The 24,975-nt window shown below is 42.9% G+C and overlaps 1 protein-coding gene across 1 annotated transcript in view; it reads right to left on the bottom strand.

The window, feature by feature from the left end:
* si:ch211-129c21.1 (uncharacterized protein LOC563087 homolog) overlaps positions 1-24,382 on the bottom strand; it is a 121,730-nt gene extending 97,348 nt beyond the window's left edge. The window contains 4 exon segments of the mRNA XM_034180754.1: positions 10,296-10,395; positions 16,901-16,999; positions 17,167-17,229; positions 22,728-24,382. Of these exon segments, the coding sequence (XP_034036645.1) occupies positions 10,296-10,395; positions 16,901-16,999; positions 17,167-17,229; positions 22,728-22,886 (421 nt within the window). The 5' untranslated portion in view covers positions 22,887-24,382.
* Positions 24,383-24,975: the final 593 nt, after the last annotated feature.

Below are 24,975 nucleotides of genomic sequence, written 5' to 3'. Positions count from 1 at the left end.
CTAATCTCTGTAATAAAATTTTATGGTCAACAGTATCAAAAGCAGCACTGAGGTCTAACAGAACAAGCACAGAGATGAGTCCACTGTCCGAGGCCATAAGAAGATCATTTGTAACCTTCACTAATGCTGTTTCTGTACTATGATGAATTCTAAAACCTGACTGAAACGCTTCAAATAGACCATTCCTCTGCAGATGATCAGTTAGCGTTTTTACAACTACCCTTTCAAGAATTTTTGAGAGAAAGGAAGGTTGGAGATTGGCCTATAATTAGCTAAGATAGCTGGGTCAAGTGATGGCTTTTTAAGTAATGGTTTAATTACTGCCACCTTAAAAGCCTGTGGTACATAGCCAACTAACAAAGATAGATTGATCATATTTAAGATCGAAGCATTAAATAATGGTAGGGCTTCCTTGAGCAGCCTGGTAGGAATGGGGTCTAATAAACATGTTGATGGTTTGGATAAAGTAACTAATGAAAATAACTCAGACAGAACAATCGGAGAGAAAGAGTCTAACCAAATACCGGCATCACTGAAAGCAGCCAAAGATAACAATACGTCTTTGGGATGGTTATGAGTAATTTTTTCTCTAATAGTTAAAATTTTGTTAGCAAAGAAAGTCATGAAGTCATTACTAGTTAAAGTTAATGGAATACTCAGCTCAATAGAGCTCTGACTCTTTGTCAGCCTGGCTACAGTGCTGAAAAGAAACCTGGGGTTGTTCTTATTTTCTTCAATTAGTGATGAGTAGAAAGATGTCCTAGCTTTACGGAGGGCTTTTTTATAGAGCAACAGACTCTTTTTCCAGGCTAAGTGAAGATCTTCTAAATTAGTGAGACGCCATTTCCTCTCCAACTTACGGGTTATCTGCTTTAAGCTACGAGTTTGTGAGTTATACCACAGAGTCAGGCACTTCTGATTTAAAGCTCTCTTTTTTAGAGGAGCTACAGCATCCAAAGTTGTCTTCAATGAGGATGTAAAACTATTGACGAGATACTCTATCTCACTTACAGAGTTTAGGTAGCTACTCTGCACTGTGTTGGTATATGGCATTAGAGAACATAAAGAAGGAATCATATCCTTAAACCTAGTTACAGCGCTTTCTGAAAGACTTCTAGTGTAATGAAACTTATTCCCCACTACTGGGTAGTCCATCAGGGTAAATGTAAATGTTATTAAGAAATGATCAGACAGAAGGGAGTTTTCAGGGAATACTGTTAAGTCTTCTATTTCCATACCATAAGTCAGAACAAGATCTAAGATATGATTAAAGTGGTGGGTGGACTCATCTACTTTTTGAGCAAAGCCAATAGAGTCTAATAATAGATTAAATGTAAGTAAGTAAGGTTTATTTATATAGCACCTTTCAAGATAGAAATCACAAAGTGCTTCACATAAGAACAGAGAAATTAAAAACAGCAGAAACATAAAACCATAAAAACTAGGTAAAGCCAGCCTATACAAAAGAGTCTTTAGCTTCACTTTAAATGTTTCAACAGAGTCCATGGAGCGTAGATCCAAAGGCAATGCATTCCACATTTTAGGTGCCACCACCTCGAAAGCACAGTCTCCCCTGGTCTTCAGTCTTGTCCTAGGCACAACCAATAGGCCCAGGTCCGAAGACCTCAGAGACCTACTTGTCACATATGGATGTAATAGCTCGGTGATATAAGATGGCATTTGACCATGCAGAGCTCTAAAAGACTAGAATACTAGAATTTTAAACTGGAGTCTGAAATGGATGTGGAGCCAGTGCGGGGTTACATGTGACCTCTTTGATGACCTCGTCAGCAGCCTTGCAGCCGCATTCTGAACCGTTTGTAAGCAGTCCAAAGAGGACTTGCTAAGGCTAAAAAATAGAGAGTTACAGTAATCCAAACGTGATGACACAAATGCATGAATGATCATCTCCACCTCCGCCCGAGACACAATGCTGCGCAGACGGGCAATATTGCGCAAATGGAAAAAACAAGACTGTGCCAGGCAGGTAACATACGCGTCAAAATTGAGGGAGTGATCAAACGTAACACCCAAGTTCCTCACTGCTGAGCGAACAAAAGGGGCCAGAGAACCAAGATTCCCAACCACAGTGGGAACAAACTTCAGGGGCACAAACAAGGACCTCAGTCTTTGCTATATTTAAGGACAAATAGTTGGCCGCCATCCAGTCACCAATAACCTCAACACAGTTCTGAAGAGCAGATACCCTAGAGACCGTTTGAGTAGTGAATGAGATGTACAGCTGGATGTCATCCGCATAACAGTGGTAGGAGACATCTTTAAAACTACTCAAGACATGACCAAGTGGGAGCAAATACAGCACAAACAATATAGGTCCCAGAACAGAACCCTGAGGCACACCACAGGATAGCATGGCAGAGGAGGACATAAATTTACCAGCAGCAACAGCGAAAGTCCTGTGTGAAAGATAAGACAAAAACCAGTCCAGAGCAGACCCAGAAATGCCCACCCAAGTCCTTAGTCTCTCAACTAAGACTCCATGATCCACCGTGTCAAAAGCTGCAGAGAGATCCAAAAGGACAAGCACAGAATATTCACCTGCATCTCTGCGCATTAAAATATCATTTGAAACCTCTGAGATGTGTGCATCTGTAGGGACTATTTATTACATTAAAAAGACATAATAATACATATGACTTTTTTATTATTATTATTTTTCAAGAACAAACCACATCAGTCATGAATTAATGCAAACATTTGTCAGGGCACTCGCTCAAGGTCATTCTCAAAGCAATCCAGCAGATGTCACCCTTCAAACTGTATCAAACGTGTCGAAGCAGTGTGTCGATTTTCAGCCAGTTGTGTTGCAGTGGCTCATTGGTACATGAGGCTTCGAAATTGCCATCACTACCGTTTAGTTCAGCATTTATTAACAGGTGACGTGAACTTGCAGTTTCAAAGGAAAAAAGTAATGTCAAGATAACCACACAAACTTGTCTGGTTCTGGTTGAGCACCCTTCACAATAAAACATTTCTGGTTTTCCAAAATAAATCATTCAATGCTCAGAATACATTCCGCTGTACCTTATTGTAATTAATGTACAATCACATTAAATTCAGTTAATTGTCATGTAAACTGTATTCTTATATCATACAACTGTAAATAAGTCACAACACTCCGAAGAGATGACAAGAAAGGAACAGAAAGAGTTTGTGATCTCTGAGGTAGTCACAACAGAGGAGGAGCTCCATCAGATCAAAGCCCTTAGGCAATGCCAACCTGGGAGGGAATAATTCAAAGGACCATAGGATGGGCCGATATGTGGAAGAACCCCATGCTAGGCTGAGTTTCCTCATTTAGGTCCACCTATGACACCCTACCAAGCCCCAGCAATGTTTATCTGTGGTATGGCTCAGAGGAGAGCTGCCATCTCTGTAATGCCCCGAATCTGAGCCTGCAGCACATCCTGTCAAGCTGTAAAACATCATTAGGTGGCATCAGTACAGGTGGCATCATGACAGAGTCCTGCGGAAACTCAGAAAGTCCCTCAAAGATCTGGCTGGGGAAGCTGAGCAGGGAAGCTTCTGGCTTTGGCTAAGAAGGAAGGACCAGGTGTGGGGAAAGCAAAGCCCTGAGGGTCAGCTGCAGGGGACGGCAGGGAGACGTCCCACCACCCTGAAATGTTCTGGGATTAATGGAGCAAAACATCAATGAAGGGTGGCTTCCGGGTGATGATCCTGCAGCTACCCACAATGGCACTGTCGGAGGTGCGGCATGCAGAAATGCTCAGCAGGTAGCCACTTACCTGTGCTACCACCTGGTATGAGTCATCCAGCAGACCAACAGTTTGTGGTGAAATGTTCCATCTCATTAAACCCTCGTATAGCCAGAATTTCTTGATTATAACGGTGCTATCACTGAAGTGTCCGGTCCTGGGGTAACGGGTCACGTGGACAAGCTCACCCAGCACTCCAAGAAATGGTTGATTAAACACAGCTTCTGCCGCCTTACTTCACTGGTGCCATCAAGGATCAGTCGGATGTGTTGGTCACGCTGAGCCCAGTTCAGCTCTTGTCACAGCATCAGTCTCAAGCTCACAGGATGGACAGATTCTCCTGTTGGAACAGGCTCCTTTTTCTCTTGCCTAAACAATAATGAAGGTAGAAATGGGAAGTTATTAAATATATATACACAGTGGTGGGCACAGTTCCACTACCCCCTAACCACTAATTATCAAAGCTAATGTTTTCATTAGCAGATTAGCTTTTCAGATAACTTCGAAAACCATCAGTGGACCAATTAGCTTCTGATAACCTTTAGACCGCTAAAATATTTTTGCAGGCATAATGATTAAAACTTAACAGTTAAAAACATTTGTAAAGTCTAAAATCAAAGATTTTAGTGCCTGTCTGTTACATGTTTTGTAGCAGACAAACAGCCATGAATGGTAGAGCTCTATCCTCCGCAGAAGGGGGTGTGTGTGGATAATTTCTCTTCACACCATACAGACCTGATGGTCATTTCACTGGAGTCTTGCGCAGGCAGACAGTTTTGACTTATGGTTATAATTTTAAACAAACTAATTCCAGACAAGTAATTGAAATTACCATTTAAATGAAACTACTAGCAGTAGATGGTAGATGGTTCATGGAAGCATCCCACACATTCGCTAAAAGTGATGAAGTACTTAAACAGAATTTTCAGTTTTACATTGCCTTTTTTTTTACAAATGAAAAAAATGACATATGTACAAATACAGATTTATTTGTAAAACCAATCACACGTTTCAGTAACTGTGTGTTATACCAACCAGGCAGCCAACCACTGAAGTCAAGAAACTAATGTACCCATAATGCAATGTGGCATGTGTGTCTAAATGCTGAAACATTCATAATTAGTGCATTATTTTAAAATTTAAATATATAGCTGATATTTTCACTTTGTAAAATGACAGACGTGACGTTAATTTCAATAACTTGTCTGGAATTAGTTTGTTTAAAATTAAACCATAAGTCAAAACTGTCTGCCTGTGCAAGACTTCAGTAAAATGACCAGCAGGTCTGTACGGTGTGAAGAGAAATGAACTCCCCCTTTTCCTCTCTGATCACCAGATCTCTTTTGCTGACAGAAGGGCAGAAGTGCTGACTTGTTGTTGTGTCAGTGTAGCTGCTGTGTACTGGTCAATACTGAAAGTAATCGGTTTAGCTTTTATCTGTAACTTCTGCTAAATTTTTTGGAATTTATCAGTTTAGCTTTATAAAAACGTAACTTTTCAGTTAGCAGATAAATGGTTAACTTTTTGGTTAGCTGTATATATGAGGTCTGTTAGAAAAGTATCCGACCTTTTTATTTTTTGCAAAAACCTGATGGATTTGAATCACGTGTGCTTGCATGAGCCAACCTTGAACCTTCGTGCGCATGCGTGAATTTTTTCACACCTGTAGATTGCGTCATTTGCTGGCAAGCAGCCTTTGTGTGAGGTCGTGTGTTGTGCTCTCGGCAGATTTTCATTGCAAGGAAAATGACGGAATGACTGAAGAAGCGAGAATCTGGGTGACAGCCAGGTGGAAACCATTCGGAAGATTCGGACGGCTTTCGTGGCTTTTCAGTCGTGTGACTATCCGAGAAATTGTGGAAGAGGTGGGCATGTCACAGCATGTCCTGTGAGGCTTCAACACGAAGGCGCTTTTGTTCCGCCATCAGCTTTGTGTCGATGAATTTCGCTGCAACTCTTTTCATGGCCAAATCTTCTGTCACAGTGGAATGTGCAGAAAAAGTGCTGATGTCTACCTCTTCCGCAATTTCTCGGATAGTCACACGACGGTCTCACATCACCACAGCTTTCACTTTGGAATGATCTGGTCATTTCAGCATGTTGATGGCCGACCGGAGCGTGACTCGCTCTCCACCACTCGCTCTGCTTGGTCTAAAAAAGTAATTGTTACTGACTGCCACAATCTTTTTTCTTGATTTCTTATAGTGTTTCTTAAAGCCAGAAAGTTGCCATTTGAAATGACTTTAGTTTTGTGTCATGTCTGTGATCTGCTTTTTTTTCTACAAAATTAAACAACTGAATGAACATCCTCCGAGGCCGGTGATTCCATAATTATTGCCAGGGGTTGTATATATATATAAAACACACATGGACACAGGGTTACCCCCCCCCCCAAAAAAAAAACCTGATTACAACCCATATACATTGTAATAAATCCTACAAAAAACTCCAGTCTGTGCGTATGATCATTCCCCAAAGTTTCCATTACCTTGGTTGCTTTACATAAAAGTCGTGTTCTTTCAAAATTACGCTCCAACAAACCATTTGTAGCAAAATAGGATTTATTTTTGTAGCATTTATTACAATATTTATGGTTCTGGTGTCCAAAGTATTCCAGAGGGTGTTGAGAGGGTGCAGGTTTTCTTTAAAGAAAACCTGCACCCTCTCAACACCCTCTGGAATACTTTGGACACCACTGGTGTGTGTGTGTATATATATATATATATACACAGCACAGTTTTAATAGTTTAATTTGCTTTAAGTATTAAAAGCTAATAGAAATGTATTGCATGTTTCCTTTTGTATCTGTTGTTTTGGTTGTATTTTTACAGTGTTTTGCTGCTTGCTGGTCCTTGCTTAGTTGTGAGTTTATTTTGGTGGCAGTACAGCTAACTTTATTTCTTTTTTATTGTTTGTTGTTCATTTGTCAATGGTCACTGTCCCCTAAAACACACCTGTTGGCTGACTTAATTAAACCTATTCTCAGACATGGTGTGTTTGCAGTGTCTAAGTTATTGTTTTGTAAGTAAACTGCAGTGTTTTTGTTTGGGTTTCCAGGTTGTCCTGCCGTATACGGTGTTCTGTTAGCGTGTCAATGTATGTCAGCTTCAGTAATAGAATCATGGGACAAACCTCTATATATGTTGGAATAAATGATATGTTTGACTTTTTCTCTTATTGCCACCACAACATCTATATGTGGTATTTGAGAAATACATTTGGAGCTAAGAGCTACGTTAAGACGTTTATTCTTCGCTGTGTGGTGCTGGACGTTGAGGCGGATGTTGAAGCTGGTGACAGGGAAGTCTGGCCGACACCTCCTCGCTTACGGAAGTGCATTCTTCAGCAAAAACACACAACTTTATTATAAACACAACATGAAATGGTGACATGTAAAAAAAAAAAGAAAAAAAAAAGTCACAGCACTAAATTAGTCACATTCATTGCTGATGTGCTGACGTTGGGTGTTTTTTTGGCAGAAATGAATACTTTCAAGCAGAGCACGGAGTTAGCTAGGTCGCTAGTTAGCAATCAGCTAGCTCACTGTGTCTACCTACATGAGACAATGATGTTACTTTAACACAAGTTTAGACTCAAAATATCCTTGTTTGTTAAAGTGCGCTTCACAACAATGGCATAAGTAACGTTAGTAACGGGGATACGTGTGGTGCTTTCAGACTACAAAGTCAGAAAAAACACTTACCAACAAAGCTGTGGCTGTTGTTCACCGGTCCGTGTCCATAAATGGGTTCCTGTGGTTGAACCATTTCCAGCCCTTACGGTCCAGTTCACTCTGGCGGCCCTGTGGTTCCTGGTGGTGTTATAATGTCAAAAACTGGGAGATCTTTTCACTTCGGGACACTTCGTCCAGCTCTCTCTGTATTCTCTCTTCCGCCACCAAACACAGAAACGTCCGCAACTCATCCACGGGCCACGGTGTGGTTTAGTGTGAGTAAAAAACTCAGTAAAATACTCGGTGAGAGAAGGAAAAGCACAGTCAATGTAATGCTGCTGTGACTATTTAAAAATGGTGGATTTGATTCTCGTGTTGGACGGCGCGCTCATGACTCCTCCAGTGACGACACTCTGACCAATCAGTGGCCGGCGGCCTATTGACGTCACATTTTAGTATCGGCTCAGCTCGCTTGGAAACCGCTCCTGAGCTGATACCAAAAAAAGCACCAGGTGCTGTCTCTCATGGAAAGACAAAAAAAAAAAAAAGTAGGTCCGAGTAGGACTAGACCTGTGTAATGGAAAAGGTCCTTTGGTGATTGCTGTTAATTGAGGCTTCAACCAGGGTGGTATGGAAATTCAGATTGTCATCTGTATGTTTGCTTTAACAAACTTTTTGCCACATGCACTTCATGAAGCAACGCGACCCATTTATCCAGGCGTGAGATGAGCACACAGAAGGTGCTGGTCCCTCATGTGGCTGGGGTTTGGCAATTTACACCAGGCACCCTTCTTGATCTGACGGTGCTTATTTACCCAGACTTGGAACCGGGACTCAGAATGCACAGACCTGTACACTCCATGAAGCTGAGTTATCAATATTCAAACCTTAAACTGACAACTTCCAGAGAAACAAGACACTTTCACAGATAATGTTGTTTACCAGGAAATTCTTTCCTACATAAGGTGACCACATCCTCCTTACAAACCTCTACGCCACAGCCTTTAGCGTCTTCATGTCCAAGGATGTTAGTACCTGCACTGTTCTCTAAACACTGGAACTGGCTGTGTGTCTATATGTAGGTATGCATGCATGCATATATATATATCTGTGTGTGTGTGTGTATATATATATATATATATATATATATATATATACACACACACACACACACACAGATAGATATATATGCATGCATATATATCTATCTGTGTGTGTGTATATATACGAGGGCTGTCCGTAAAGTATAGGTCCTTTTTATTTTTTCAAAAACTATATGGATTTCATTCATATGTTTTTATGTCAGACATGCTTGAACATGCGCTTTGTTTGATCAAAGTGAGACACATCGAAGTGGACATGGTTCGAAAAATTAAGCTGGTCTTCAGTGAAAATTTTAACAGCTGATGACAGATTTTGAGGTGATTCTGTCGCTTTAAGGACTTTTCACGGTGCGAGACGTCGCACAGCGCTCTTAGGCGGCGTCGTCAGCCTGTTTCAAGCTTAAAACCTCCACATTTCAGGCTTTATTGATCCAGAACATCGTGAGAGAACAGAGAAGTTTCAGAAGAAGTCGGTTTCAGCATTTTATCCGGATATTCCACTGTTAAAGGAGATTTTTTTAATGAAAGACGTGCGAACGGGTCCGCGCGACGCTCCGCCACAGGAAAAACACCTCTGTTGGAAGCCTTGAGGACAAGTTGGAACATCTCCAGCTGATAAACAATTTCTCATATACTCACTCCACTGAAAGCCATCAAAAGCCGCCTGGATTTTACAAATGGTTATCAACACGGAGGTGTTTTTCCTGTGCCGCCGCACCGCGCCGTCCGCACGTCTTTCATTAAAAAAATCTCCTTTAACAGTGGAATATCCGGATAAAATGCTGAAACCGACTTCTTCTGAAACTTCTCTGTTCTCTCACGACGTCCTGGATCAATAGAGCCTGAAATGTGGAGGTTTTAAGCTTGAAACAGGCTGATGACGGCGCCTGAGAGCGCTGAGCGACGTCTTGCACTGTGAAAAGTCCTTAAAGCGACAGAATCACCTCAAAATCTCTCATCAGCTGTTAAAATTTTCACTGAAAACCAGCTTAATTTTTCGAACCATGTCCACTTCGATGTGTCTCACAGGTTTAGAAAAAATTTTGATCAAACAAAGCGCCAGTCTCTCAGCAACTTCTCAGACAAAGGAATTCCGACGAGGGGCTGGACGACTCCTCCCACAAGGAGTGCTCACAGGCGAATGACGTCACCGACAGGCGTGGAAAAAACTCACGCATGCGCACGAGGGTGCAAGCATGTCTGACGTAAAAACATATGAATGAAATCCATATAGTTTTTGAAAAAAATAAAAAGGACCTATACTTTACGGACAGCCCTCGTATATATATATATATATATATATATATATATATATATATATATATATATATATACACACACACACACAGATATATATATAGCATGCATGTATATGTGTATGTATACTTTGCTTCTGTCCTCACCCTTTCGGTCACACGGGTTCTTTGTAGAGTTGTTTTATTATGAGGTTTTTGTTGATTTGTGTGCCGAATAAATTCATTTATTCATTCATTCAACTCATTGACCATTAGAGGGAAAAGTAATGTGTTCATGGTTGTATGTGTGAAGGATCAGCTGTCTGTGCTCCACCTCTTATCCAGTCTTCTACATTCCAGGACAGGCTTCCGTGACCCCAGTGACTCTGACTAGGATCAGCCATACAAACATGAATGAATCCACCGTCTGAGTATTTCAGGATAATACCACAGAACTGTATGAACTTCATGAAGAGTCTGTGCTCAGCGGTGAGGTGTTGGGCTTTTGGTGCAGTATTTGAGTGGTGGTTTTCCTGGTGGCACTCACCAACCATTAGGGAGCAGTACCGCTGTGAGGGGTCAAAGGGACACTTGCCCTTTCCCTCTTCCTCTTTTCTCATTAGTCTCAGCTCTCCATTCTCATATGACTGTCAGGGGCAACACAGAGAAAAATAAAAACTCAACGTTTGAATCCTTCTTTAAAAGTATTATTTAAGTCATCATAATTCCTCTTCATAATTCTTCAGTATTCTGCCTCTTTGGAGTCCCTGGACGGAGTCCTGCATGGGGCTCCAGTGGGGGAATCCATTGTTCTGCTGGGGGACTTCCATGCACATGTGAGTAATAACAGAGACACCCAGAGAGGCGTGATTGGGAGGAACGGCCTCCCTGATCTTAACCTGAGCGATTGCTTGTTATTGGACTTGTCATGTTGATCATGTTTGACCATAAGGATGCTCCCAAGTGTACATGGTACTAGAGCACACTAGGCCAAACGTCAATGATAGATTTTGTGATCGTATCATCTGATCTGGGGCCACATATTCTGGACACTTGGGTGAAGACAGGGACAAAGCTGTCACCATCTGGTGATGAGTTGGATCAGAGGATGGCGGAGGACTTTGGACAGACCTGGTCTGGGAAGCCCAAATGGATAGTGCAGGTGAACCTGGAACATCTGGAGGAGCTCACTCTCCGAGAGATCTTTAACTCACACCTCCAGCAGAGCTTTTCTGGCATCCCTGTGGAGGTTGGGGCATTGAATCAGAATGGGCAATTCAATTTATTTATTAATTCAATTGAATTTATTACATTTATACAGCACCAAATCACAACAAAGCTGCCTCAAAGTGATTCACACAAGTCAGGTCTAACCTTACCAACCCCTAGAGCAGGGGTAGGCAACCTGTTCCAGAAAGAGCCATGAGGGTGCAGGTTTTCTTTGCAGCCACTGACTCCACCAGGTGATTTCACTGATTAACTGATTCCATCTGCTCAAAGTGATATTAATCAGTAAAATCACCTGGTGGAATCAGTGGCTGCAAAGAAAACCTGCACCCTCATGGCTCTTTCTGGAACAGGTTGCCTACCCCTGCCCTAGAGCAAGCAAACAGATGACATTGGTAAGGAAAAACTCCCTCTGATGATACTGAGGAAGAAACCTCAAGCAGACCAGAGTCAAAGGGGGACCCACTGCTTAGGCCATTCTAACAGTTAGAGGTTTTTACAAAGTTTTACAGAGCTGAAGAAACAGAAAACAGGAATTTAAAACATCCACTTCATCAGCTTCAGGCATGACATCTCACAGTCAGTCCTGCATCCTGTTGTCCAGAGATGCCACTCCATGCATTTCCCTCTGCACCTCAGACAGAGAGAAAAAGCAAAATCAGGTGGCCGGAAAAACCACATCTAAGGTATAATTCATCCACATTAAGGGGATCTCTGGCTTCACTAACAGACACAAAATTTAGATAAGGTTCAGGCTGAGATCTATTCCATTACTAATAAAATTAATTTAAAAGGATAGGAAGCATAGGTCCATACTATGCCAGTATGCTAGCCAAGTCTGAACTTGAAAGTCTCTACAGAATCAGACTGTTTTATCTCCATAAGGAGGTCATTCCACAAAACAGGGGCTCTATGGCCAGCAGACCTTTTATTCACTCTAGGGACATAAAGTAGTCCTGTGTGCTGAGAACGCAGAGCCTGGGCGTGTATGTAGGGTTTAATTAGGTTAGCTAAGTACCTGACTTATTTAAACCATACATTCAAAGCTTCAATGTTCAAAGCTTCTATTGCTAAAGTTGCAGCAGGGAGCTGTGGGCTGAAGGTCTTAGGTACCTTAAGGGGCAGTAACCTTCAAACTCCATGGTGGTCACCAGTAGACAGGGAAGCTATTCACCTGAAGGAGTCTTTCCAGGACATGTTATCTCAGAGGACTTTGGAGGCAGTTGCAAGGCACCGACAGGCCTGAAGGGTGGGAGCCTCTGCTGTGGGGGAGGCAAAGCAAAGGGTGTGGAAGGATTTCTGAGCAATCATGGAGAAGGACTTTCAGTCAACACCAAGGTGCATCTGGAGGACAGTGGGGCACATCAACAGAAGAAAACAGGGAACCATCCAAGCTGTATACAGTACAGATGGGACTCTTTTGACGTCACTGGAAGGAGCACTTTGAGGAACTCCTGCATCAGAATGGAGAGGCCTCTGTAGTTGGGGCAGATAAGTTGATGAAAGCTGATCGGGGATCATCATCAATTTCCCTGGTAGAAGTCACTGAAGTAGTCAAACAACTCCGCAGTGGCAAAGCCCCAGGGGTTGATGAGAGTCATCTAGAAATGCTGAAGGCTGTGAGTGTGGAGGGACTGTCTTGAATGAGGCGTCTCTTCAACACTGCATGGAGGTCTGGGACAGTGCCTAAGGAGTGGCAAACTGGGGTGGTGGGCCCCATATTTAAAAAGGGGAGAGTGTGTGCCAACTACAGGGGCATGACACTACTCAGCCTCCCTGGTAAAGTCTACTCCAGGGTGTTGGAAAAGAGGGTTCGGCCGATAGCTGAACCTCAGATTGAAGAGGAACAATAATAAGTAAGTAAGTAAACTTTATTTATATAGCGCTTTTCAGAGACAGAGGTCACAAAGTGCTTTACAAGATAAAATATCACAATTCAAAAATATAATGTCAGGGTGACAACCGTCTAAAAGCTTTGGAAAGCCTGTTTAAAAAAGAGAGTCTTGAGCTGCTTTTTGAAAGTCTCTACACAATCTAGACAGCGCAAGGACAAGGGCAATTCATTCTACAGATGAGGTACTGTGGCTTTAAAAGATCTGTCACCTCTGGTTTTGAAGCAGGTCTTGGGAACCATCAGCAGGTTCTGTCCTGAAGATCTCAAACTGCGGGCTGGATCAGGTCAGCAATATATTCAGGAGCCTGTCCACGAAGGGCTCTGAATGACAAAACTAGTATTTTAAAGCTTATTCTGAAGGCGACCAGACGTCAATGAAGAGAACTAGAATGGGAGTGATGTGGGCTCTCCTATTAGTGCGGGTTAGAAGTCTCGCAGAAGAATTTTGGACATATTGTAAGCGTTTCAGCTCCTTCTTAGTGAGACAGGTGAACAATGCGGGTTCCGTCCTGGTCGTGGAACAACCGACCAGCTCTTCACTCTCACAAGGATCCTGGAGGGGGCCTGGGAGTATGCCCACCCAGTCTACATGTGTTTTGTGGACTTGGAGAAGGTGTATAATCAGGTAACCTGGGAGATACTGTGGGAGGTGCTGTGGGAGTATGGAGTGAGGGGGTCCCTTCTCAGGACCATCCAATCTCTGTACTCACAAAGTGAGAGCTGTGGTCAGGTGCTCGGCAGTAAGTTGGACTCGTTTCCGCTGGGGGTTGGCCCCAGTCAGGGCTGCACCTTGTCACCAATCCTGTGTGTGATATTCAAGGACAGGATATCGAGGTGTAGTCGGGGGAGGAGGGTTTCCAGTTTGGTGGGCTCAGGGTCTCATCGCTGCTTTTTGCAGATGATGTGGTCCTGTTGGCTTCATCGGCCAGTGACCTCTAAGACTCACTGGGTCGGTTCGCAGAGTGTGGAGCAGCTGGGATGATGATCAGCACCTCTAAATCTGAGGTCATGGTTCTCAGGAGGAAACTGACGGATTGTCTACTCCGGGTAGTGAAGGAGTTCAAGTACCTCAGTATCTTGTTCACGAGTGAGGGGACAGTGGAGCGTGAGATTGCCCCGATAATTGGAGCAGATTCACTTTACCGTACTGTCGTGTTGTGAAGGACTGAGATCCTGCAGGTTTTCCTGGCTACCAGTCACCTCAGCAAGTGATTTCATTACTGATCAGGTGTTTATATTCAAGGGAGAAGCTCATAAACAACCCACCTGCTGAGGTGACTGGTTGCAAGGAAAATCTGCAGTGTGTCGGCCCTCGCTGCCCACCCCTGACCTACACTCTAAAAAAGGAACGGCTGTCTCAACTAGAAAAACTGATGTAACATTTTGCATAAATTTTAAGTTATTTCAACTTGGTTATTTCAACTTTCAACTGAATTAATGTCACAAGAGTTCTCGAGTTAAGTTAAAGTAACTTTAGTTAAGTTGGAATAACTTTAAAAAATCTATGCAAATTGTTACATCACTTTTTCTTGTTGAGACAACGGTTAATTTTTTTTTAGAGTGTACAATAAAAAATATACAGACCTCTACATTCTTTGTAGGTGGGAAAACTTGCAAAATCGACAGTGGATCATATACTTATGTTCCTCACTCTATGTGCATATTTACAGACAAAATGAATAAATCTAAGTAATAAATGGATATGTGAAACAACTGGTGACCATCAACGCCCTTCATCCTTCCTGTACCCTGTGAAAAGCATGTTTTTATCCTGCCGTTTGAACTGGGTCATGCTTGGACATTGCTTCAGCTCGGCACCCAAACCGTTCCACAGCTTCACTTCACATATTGATACACAAAACTTTTTTAATGTTGTACGAACCTGTAGATGTTTTAGTTTATACTCCCCCCTCAGATTATAATCCCCATCTTTGTTAAAAAAACAAAAAAACAAAAAAACAATTTTTGAGTATTTCCAGGAAGGAGATTATTTGCTGCATGATTTGTGCTATTTGAAAATGAGCCAGGTATTAAATTTTAATGTGTATGGCTTTGATCACGCAAAAACCAGGGAGAGCTGCCGTTTGCCGTTTGGCATGTTTATGTATCTTGGGTCAAGGATGAACCCTGCAAAAACAAAAAGTTGATAGGACTAATATTTTGGAGAAATTAGCAATTATAGCTCACCAATAAACAATGGATATTGTGCTCCAAAGCACCATGGGAGTTCGGGGTTTTAAATGTTGTTATTGGGGTTCATGTGCATTTAACAGTGTTGTTAGTGTTATTGATTTATTGTGTTTTTGTAGCTCAATTGGTTGAGTCAGTTAGGTAAGTGTTATGTTGCCGTTATCATGAGCGACTTAAGTCTCATGTTGCTATTACCAAGACTGAAATGTGTACTGTGTTTGATGTCTTCCTCCACCATCTTTGTGTCTAAAATTAGAAGCACCTGCATGCAGAAAAGAGAAACAACTGTGCGTGTGTGTGTGTGTGCTGTACTCTGACAAACAGAGCACAGCTGACATTTGCCGTTTGGCTCAAGGATGAACGATGCCAAAAGGGAACACTGATAGGACAAATATTTTTGGAGAAGCTACAGATATTAGTTAACGTTGCCAATTATATTTTGGACTCACACTCCATTCCAGCAGGGGGCAGTAAATCATCTTTATATTAAAAGTGTTAGCGCATATTGTATTTCGTAAGTTCAATGTAAGTGCATATAACTGTAAATATGTTAATAATACTTGTATATGAATGACACAAGAAAGTTAAAACACTTATTTCCACTGTAGTTCATTTAAAAATTAAATGACCAAATACAAGTAATAATAACAAAATAAAATAATAACAATGATAATAATAATAGTGTGCATATGATGACAACAACCTAAACAACAATATAAATCCATTAAGACAGTAAATTAACATAAAAAATGACATAATTACCAAGAAATAAAAGGGTTTGTTGGGAAGGTGTCGTAGCACGGACCCACAACAGGGGGCGCAAATGAACGGACAATGAGTAAGCCAAAAAGTAACAATTTAATGTTGTGATAATACACAACTAAATGTACAGAAATTTGCACAGTCAATAAACACCAGGTGACGTGTGGGCAGGCTCGAAGATAGAAGACCCCTGACGAGAGAGAAGCCGCGTCCCACACGGCTTCCACCACCAACGGTCTGAAGAACACCGGAGCCGCCAAGTCCCGAGTCCCCAGGTGGCCTCTGTCTTCAGCTGTCGACCCTGGTACTGCTGGCAGAAAGCAGAGATAAGATGTATGAGTGTGAGTCCGCACACTCAGTAATTCACAGTCCATACACAGTTAGGAGGGAGCACCTCCAATCACACACTCGTACAGCTCCTGGTTTAACCACTTATCTGGGTTGGGATGTGAGGCAAAGCCGTCGCTGTCACACCAAACGCCAATCCCTCAGACAAGGAAACACTCCAGGAAAACGGCTGTAACAGAAGTTCAGGTTAAACACACAAAGTGTCTGTCAGCAGAGAAATTACCTTTTTAATGGTAGTCGATTTCTCGGCGGGGAGGTGGAGTTGCAGTCCGGCTTAAGTAGTGGTGTAGATGAGTGACAGCTGGTGTGATGAGTGACAGCTGTCACTTCCTCTGGGTCTGGCACCCTCTCGTGCTTGGAGCCCGCACTCCAAGCAGGGCGCCCTCTGGTGGTACTGGGCCAGCAGTACCTCCTCTTCAGCGGCCCACATAACAGGGTTGAGTTCCGCTTCCAAAAATAGTTGAGGTCTAAGGGTCTGAAAACATTCTGGACTGATTCCATTCTAACTCATGGCTTAATTTATTACCACAGGTAACTATTTTATAAACACTAAACCAATGTGGAGTCTGTGGATCCTCACAGGCAACACACAAGTCATAAACTATTGATGGATTTTCATTGGCGAAGCAAAGGTTTGAGATGAATGACATGAAAAGCAGGAAACACTGCTGTTTGGCAGTGGACATTGGACACCCCTCCCTTTGATGACCGAGTCATGCTGGGCTTCCTACCAGATAATCACAGGTGGGGCTGAAAGCATTTGTACCACATATGTACATTGTGGAGTCATTGACTGGGTGCAGGGTTCGAATATAGTTTCGACATTCCACCTGCAACAAGACAACACAAAACACCAAAGTCAGTGCTGCAATAGGTCAAACATCTACTGTCAACACAATGCTGAGTTTGGATTTTCAGGATGAAAGTGCAGATCATCCTGTGCACGGTCATCCTGTAAAGCTGAGGAATGAACATGTTTAAGAAGAAAGTGACTCACCTCTGCGTGCTTTCCTTTGTGTGTGCACTCCCTCTGCTTCTTCATGGGAACACTCCAGTACACCTGCATCAACACACGTGTTTAATCAAATCATCAACAAAAATAATGACAACAGGTCACTACAGTGCTGCTCCACGCCACAGACTGTTTAACACTATGATCCCAGTCACACATAGCAAGAATGTGCAGGAAGCCCGAACCTCGAGGCCCAGTCAGGGGGGACAGACAGTCGGACAACCCTGTAGGACCACCAGATATGCACATGGAACGTGGGCAGATCCCACAACTGCAGCCCTCACATTGTTGGACAACAATACGGAGACACGGCCTGCTGTCAGACTGCACCACAAACACAACCAAAGCGCCAAGACTGGTGGAGGGATGTGCCCAAGTGCTGTCACTCACAAACTCATCCACTCATATACCGATTCGCTCATCCACTCGCACTCTTGCGCGCAGGACATAGCGGTGGCAGGATGGACATGCATCTGCCTCACATGACAAGCTGTCAGCATCATGGCCATGGACACAGCATGACAACAGCAATGTTGTAAGCAAATGGAGCACACGGGACAGCTGTGCTCCACTCGACCACGTGGGTCGCCAGCGCGTGGCACGCTGGAGGACAAAGCATGACATGGGATTTTTTTGTCATGATGGTTGGGGTATTTTTGAGCTGGTGTCATAAGCAAAAGCGCGCACGGGACAGCTGTGCTCTTCAACTGACAGACTGAATCGCCAATGCGCAGTGCACCGCAGGACAGCGCATGACATGGGATAATTTCATGCCGCGATGAATGGGGTATTTTGGAGCTGATGGAATGGGAGGACAGCTGTGCTCTGTGCTGACCGGATGAATTCCTGGCATGCGGTGCACCACAGAACAGCACATGACACAGGATAATTTATGCAGCGATGGACAGGGCACTTTTGAGCCAGTGTCGTCAGCACACGGTGCAGGCGGGACGAGAGTGGCTTCCCTGGCCATAGTCCGCTCTGCACTGTGAAACATATCTGAGGCTGTACTGGACGAGAGTTTATATGTTTATTTATGGTGTCATGAGTTGGCAAAACAGTGGTGCTTTTCAATTTGATTGAGCAAAGTTCAAGTCCACTGCAAATGATGGATGCGTGCCAAATACATGTTGCATATCAACATATCCTTTGTTCTCCCTGAACAGGACCCAGTGGAGGTGCATGTATGTGGCACATGCCCAATCCATGTCAGGTTTCCCTCGACCATGATCAGATTGTTCCGACTGCTCTTGTGACACCATGTGAATATGTAGATTGCAGTGGGATTGCACTCAGACTCCACATAGACTGCCGCTGGATGGGTGTCCCACCTGGACTGCATCACGAGTGTTTTGCACATGTGCAAAACATTTGAAGCAGCCACGCGAATGGGCCCGCCCATGTCGACTGCTCTGAAACTGCTGTCTGACATTTTCAGAGTGCACCTCAACACTTTTCGGCTGATTCGTCATTCTGATGCCATTTGGCCTCATTTGTGCTATGTGTGATGGGGGTCTAACATCCCCTCAGAAACATCGTCACACATCTCCACCAGAGTCACTTCCACCACAAGTTATCCCACACATCACTGCAAAAACAAACAGTACAGTACCACGCAAACATTCATGAGACATCAAATGTCCACATAACATACATGGAGTAATTTAGGGATTTAAGGCCTTGCTCAAAGACAACTTCGTATTGAAAGCAACCGTGAGACAGGTGTTCCCGTTGTCCTGACTGGGTCAGAGTGCCCAGAAGACACATGCCACTGTGTGTGTGAAATTGTTTTGGCTGCTCTGGTTGTGCTCAAAGTCACTATTGCAGATCCTACAATTTCCTACTGGATACCCTTCCTGCCACAGTGACATAAGGAGAATGCTCAAACCCCAGACCTAACTGTGAGGGGTAACCACTGATACACCCATGCTGCCCCCTTTTCATTATGTCCAGGGAAACCTAACATGACACACCCTGAAAAAGGTTTTGTAGAGGACTTTTAAAGAATCAAGTGCAGCGTAAAGTATGTTCAGGGTGAGTTTTTGCCTCTTGTCATGTGCACAGTGAGGGTTTGAGGACATGCACAGAGTGTAAATGGTCTAAAATATAAATAATACAACCCCAATTCCAATGAAGTTGGGACGTTGTGTGAAATGTAAATAAAAACAGAATACAATGATTTTCAAATTCTCTTCAACCTATATTCATTTGAATACACCACAAAGACAAGATATTTAATGTTCACACTGATAAACGTTATTGTTTTTGTGCAAATATTTACTCATTTTGAAATGGATGCCTGCAACATGTTTCAAAAAAGTTGGGATGGGGCAACAAAAGACTGGGAAAGTTGATGAATGCTCAAAGAACACGTTTGGAAACAAGTGAGTGTCATGACTGGGTATAAAAGGAGCATCCCCAAAAGTCTCAGCAGTTCACAAGCAAAGATGGGGTGAGGATCACCACTTTGTGAACAACTGTGTGAAAAAATAGTCCAACAGTTTAAGAGCAATGTTTCTCAATGTTCAATTGCAAGGAATTTAGGGATTCCATCATCTACAGTCCATAATATAATCAGAAGATTCAGAGAATCTGGAGAACTTTCTACACGTAAGCGGCAAGGCCGAAAACCAACATTGAATGCCCGTGACCTTTGATCCCTCAGGTGGCACTGCATTAAAAACCGACATCATTGTGTAAAGGATCTTACTGCGTGGGCTCAGGAACACTTCAGAAAACCATTGTCAGTTAACACAGTTCGTCACTACAACTACAAGTGCAAGTTAAAACTCTACCATGCAAAGTGAAAACCAAACATCAACAACATCCAGAACCACTGCCGCCTTCTCTGGGCCCGAGCTCATTTGAAATGGACAGACACAAAGTGGAAAAGTGTGCTGTGGTCTGATGAGTCCGCATTTCAAATTGTTTTTGGAAATCATGGACGTCGTGTCCTCTGGACAAAAGAGGAAAAAGACCATCCAGCGCAAAGTTCAAAAGCCAGCATCTATGATGGTATGGGGGTGTGTTAGTGCCCATGGCATAGACAACTTACACATCTGTGATGGCACCATCAATGCTGAAAGGTACATCCAGGATTTGGAGCAACAGATGCTGCCATCCAAGCAACGTCTTTTTCAGGGACGTCCCTGCTTACTTCATCAAGACAATGCCAAGCCACATTCTGCACGTGTTACAACAGCGTGGCTTCGTAGTAAAAGAGTGCGGGTACTAGACTTGCCTGACTGCAGTCCAGACCTGTCGCCCATTGAAAATGTGTGACGCATTATGAAACACAAAATACGACAACGGGGACCCCGGACTGTTGAACAACTGAAGTCGTACATCAAGCAAGAATGGGAAAGAATTCCACCTGCAAAGCTTCAACAATTAGTATCCTCAGTTCCCAAACGCTTATTGAGTGTTATCAGAAGGAAAGGTGATGTAACACAGTGGTAAACATATCACTGTCCCAGCTTTTTTTGAAACATGTTGCAGGCATCCATTTCAAAATGAGTAAATATTTGCACAAAAACAATAAAGTTTATCAGTTTGAACATGAAATATCTTGTCTTTGTGGTGTATTCAACTGAATATAGGTTGAAGAGGATTTGAAAATCAATGTATTCTGTTTTATTTACATTTTACACAATGTCCCAACTTCATTGGAATTGGGGTTGTACATTAATCTGACTTTAATTTGGATATAACATTAAAATGTATTCTAGTATTACTTACGAGGTCTATTAGAAAAGTATCCGACCTTATTATTTTTTTCAAAAACCATATGGATTTGAATCACGTGTGATTGCATCAAACAAGCTTGAACCTTCGTGCGCATGCGTGAGTTTGCATCATTTGCTTGTGAGCAGGCTTTGAGTGAGGAGTGGTCCAGCCCCCTCATCGTTGTTTCATTGCCAGGAAATGGCGGAATGATTTGGGCTTTTTTTCCATCAGAATTTTTTCAGAAACTGTTAGAGACTGGCAGCTGGAACCCATTAGAAAAATTTATTTGGCTTTCGGTGAAAATGTTACGGGCTTGGTAGAGAATAAGGAGTGTTACTGTCGCTTTAAGGACGGCCCCCAGCGGCTGTGGGGCGTGCCGCACTCCGAAGCTGCCATCGACAGGCTGAACGACCATTTCATTTCTAAACGGATGGCTGTCTGGATCCGTGACCATCGTGTGCCATTTTTCTGGTTATCACAACAGCTGGACATCAACCATTTTCCAGCAGATTTCACTTTTAACAAGAGATTTTGTCATGGAAAGCCGAGCGGAGGCTTTGCGCGTCACGATGGATTCGCTACTGGAGCGAGACAAAACCACCTCCGTTTTGGTCTCACAGGACGGCTTTCAGATGGCGTTCAGACAGCTGTCGGTGGTTTTTCCATCGAGTGATTATCCGAGAAATTGTGGATGTGCCTGGACATGCCAGAACATGTCCTGTGAGGCTTCATCACAGCGTTGCTTTGCACCATGTGCCGAAAAAGTGCTGATGTCCACGTCTTTTCACAATTCCTGTGCTAGTCAGATGACATCCCGGATAAAACACAGCATCCAGTTTGGAAATGAACGGCACATTCCACTGTTACAGGAGTTTTTGTCATGGAAAGAGGAGCAGAGGCGTGTCGCGGTGGTGCCGCATGGCACACAGCAACGCTGTGATGAAGCCTCACAGGACATGTTCTGGCATGTCCAGGCACATACACAATTTCTCGGATAATCACTCGATGGAAAAACCACTGACAGCTGTCTGGACGCCATCTCAAAGCCGTCCTGTGAGACCAAAATAAAGGTGGTTTTGTTCACTCCAGTAGCGAATCCATCGTGACGTGCGAAGCCTCTGCTCGGCTTTCCATGACAAAATCTCTTGTTAAAAGTGAAATCTGCCGGAAAATGGTTGATGTCCAGCTCTTGTGATAACCAGATAAATGGCACACGATGGTCACGGATCCAGACAGCCATCCGTTTAGAAATGAAATGGTCGTTCAGCCTGTCGATGGTGGCTTCGGAGTGCGGCACGCCCCACAGCCGCTGGGGGCCATCCTTAAAGCGACAGTAACACTCCTTATTCTCTACCAAGCCCATAACATTTTCACCGAAAGCCAGATAAATTTTTCTAATGGGTTCCAGCTGCCAGTCTCTAACAGTTTCTGAAAAAATTCTGATGGAAAAAAAGCCCAAATCATTCCGCCATTTCCTGGCAATGAAACAACGACGAGGGGGCTGGACCACTCCTCACTCAAGTCTGCTCACAGGCGAATGACGCAACCGACAGGCATGAAAATACTCACGCATGCGCACGAAGGTTCAAGCTTGTCTGATGTAATCACACGTGATTCAAATCCATATGGTTTTTGAAAAAAATAATAAGGTCGGATACTTTTCTAATAGACCTCGTATATTGTTATTACAAGGTCTATTAGAAAAGAAACCGACCTTTTTATTTTATTTGTTCCACATTTAAAATCAGATGTTCGCGACTGTGTGTTTCTCTCTGTGTCTTTGCTTTGTCAGAGGAGTTGGACCTGTGATGCGGTCTTACCGCAGCCTTTCTGACAGATATGTCATTGATGTCCACGACGTAGACGGCCTCTCTGGCCCCCAGCAGCAGCACACCCAGGTCCTCTCGCATCAGCATGGTGGAGTAGTTCCAGATCCCTTCTTCTTTGAAGGACTTCAGCTCATCTGACCACAACAACATCACAAGCACATCAACACAAGGCCTTTGACTGCTCAATAAAAGCTGTACAATGAAACCTGATCATTCATTCATTCATTCAGTCTATTTCTATACCCACTCATTCAAATTAAGGACTGTGGGGGTGGAGCCTATGGCGGAGGTCATTCAGAAAGAGGTGGGGTAAAGCCTGGAGAGCCTCCAGGCTCTCAGCGTGCTGTTCATTATTTCAGTGCTTGTTGAAGACAAAGTCCTACAAGCTGTCACTGCGTTGGTCCTGCCTTTCGGTGCGTCAGGGAGCATGTGCACTAGGGCTGTTCATGTTATACAGTAAAAAAAGAAAAGTTCTGAGAGACTTCAGGCCACATGTTGTTTATGTTCCACTCGGGGTTTTATACTTGTAGGTTCAGACCAAATCTGAACTCAATCAGATAAGATTTAGAGGTCCTCCAGAGTGACATATGTTCCTCTCCCTCTGCTGACAAGACAACGTCAACCTAACAGGAGAAGACTCTCACGCCATTATTTTTCTTTTACAGGAACATGTGACGGCTTCTAATCACAAAAAGTGGTGGTTGGTTGGTCACCCAGAGGAGAACATTACAGGAATTCCTGGATTACCACATTGCTTGGGGACCCCAAACCAATATCCCATTACAATAAGATCTGACACAGATCTTTTATTTTATTAGTGGAACAAGAACAACGTGTGGCCAAAAGACTTTGTAACATTTGACATTTTGAACAGGTCTAATGTGGACATATTACTACTACTGACCTGCACCTGGTCCTAATCATGAACCACCCAGGCAGACCACCTGCTCATCTGGACCTCTTGGAAGAATAGCCAGGTCCATAAGTATTTGGACAGTGACAGCAACTTTGTAATTCTTCTTGTGTACCAACCACAATGTAGTTGAAATGAAACTATATGTGTTGTATGAGACAGATGTTAATTTTTTATTAACTTAGTATTAAATAGCATGAAATTGCATTAAAAATGATCATTCCTAAATGGTCAGTGATATTTTTGTGAAACCCTTTAAATAACGGTGAAATCTGACACAATAAGAATGTCTCAGTTGTTTCATTTGAACTTCATTGTGTTGTTGTGTTCGGCAAACCCTTTCAAGATTTAAGGTCTGGTTATGGAAGAGCTCCCACAGTCCATTTAGGTCAGTAGTATACAAATAATGAATGTTTATGAGTTCAATGGTAAAAATATGTCATGAGGTGAATGATGGAATGTTCCATTCAATGAGGTGAAGTCCACAAAGTCAGTGCAGGACATCATGGACAACACCATCAGAATTATTTTCAAACTATCTAGTAGTTTTTCCAAGTTGACTGAGAACAATTCTGGATTCCTATTTAAAGTTTGTGTTAGACTGTTGACATTAAAGCACCAGTGATGAACACCAAATAAGTCCCTTTTCAGTTGTTTATAAGTTAATAACACATCAAATGACAAGGATCTATTTAGCCGTTATGTAAAACAAGTAATGAATGTTCTTACATTCATTCAATGGAACAAATATTTAATTCAGAGAAAGCTGGAATGTTCCATTGAACTCTGCTTCACCTCGTTGAATGGGACATTCCAGCTTTCACCTCATGAATTATTCGTACCACTGACCTTATAAACCTTATAAATTATTTGTATAATATGTTACAGTAAAATTGTGAAAGCAGGGTTTTCATGAAATCCTTAAAATTCTCAGTAAATTCATGAACCCACATCCTCTTGAAAGGCACCACACTTGGAATGGTCCAGAACTTCATGGACATAGATAACACCTTGTCAAACAAAGGAGGAGGTGGTGGACAAGGAGGTCAAAAGAAAGATCAGCTCTGCAGTCATAGTATAAGGCAACCTACAAAGTAAAGTGTGGAAGAGGCCAGGAACCGGCATGCAAACCAAGTGTACGGTGTACACAGCTGTGGTTCTCTCCTGTCTGCTTTACTCAGTAGTGACTTACATCCTCTACCGCCATCACATTAGATGACTCCAGCACACCCAGACACAGCAGCTGAGGCACCTCATGAAAATACACTGGAAGGACTACATCCCTGGTGTTGAAATCTGGAGACGTGAACACATACTGAGCATCGA

Source organism: Thalassophryne amazonica, chromosome 10, assembly GCF_902500255.1.
Source record: "Thalassophryne amazonica chromosome 10, fThaAma1.1, whole genome shotgun sequence".
In the NCBI taxonomy this organism is placed as follows: domain Eukaryota; kingdom Metazoa; phylum Chordata; class Actinopteri; order Batrachoidiformes; family Batrachoididae; genus Thalassophryne; species Thalassophryne amazonica.
This window is presented reverse-complemented; position numbering and strand designations above follow the sequence as displayed.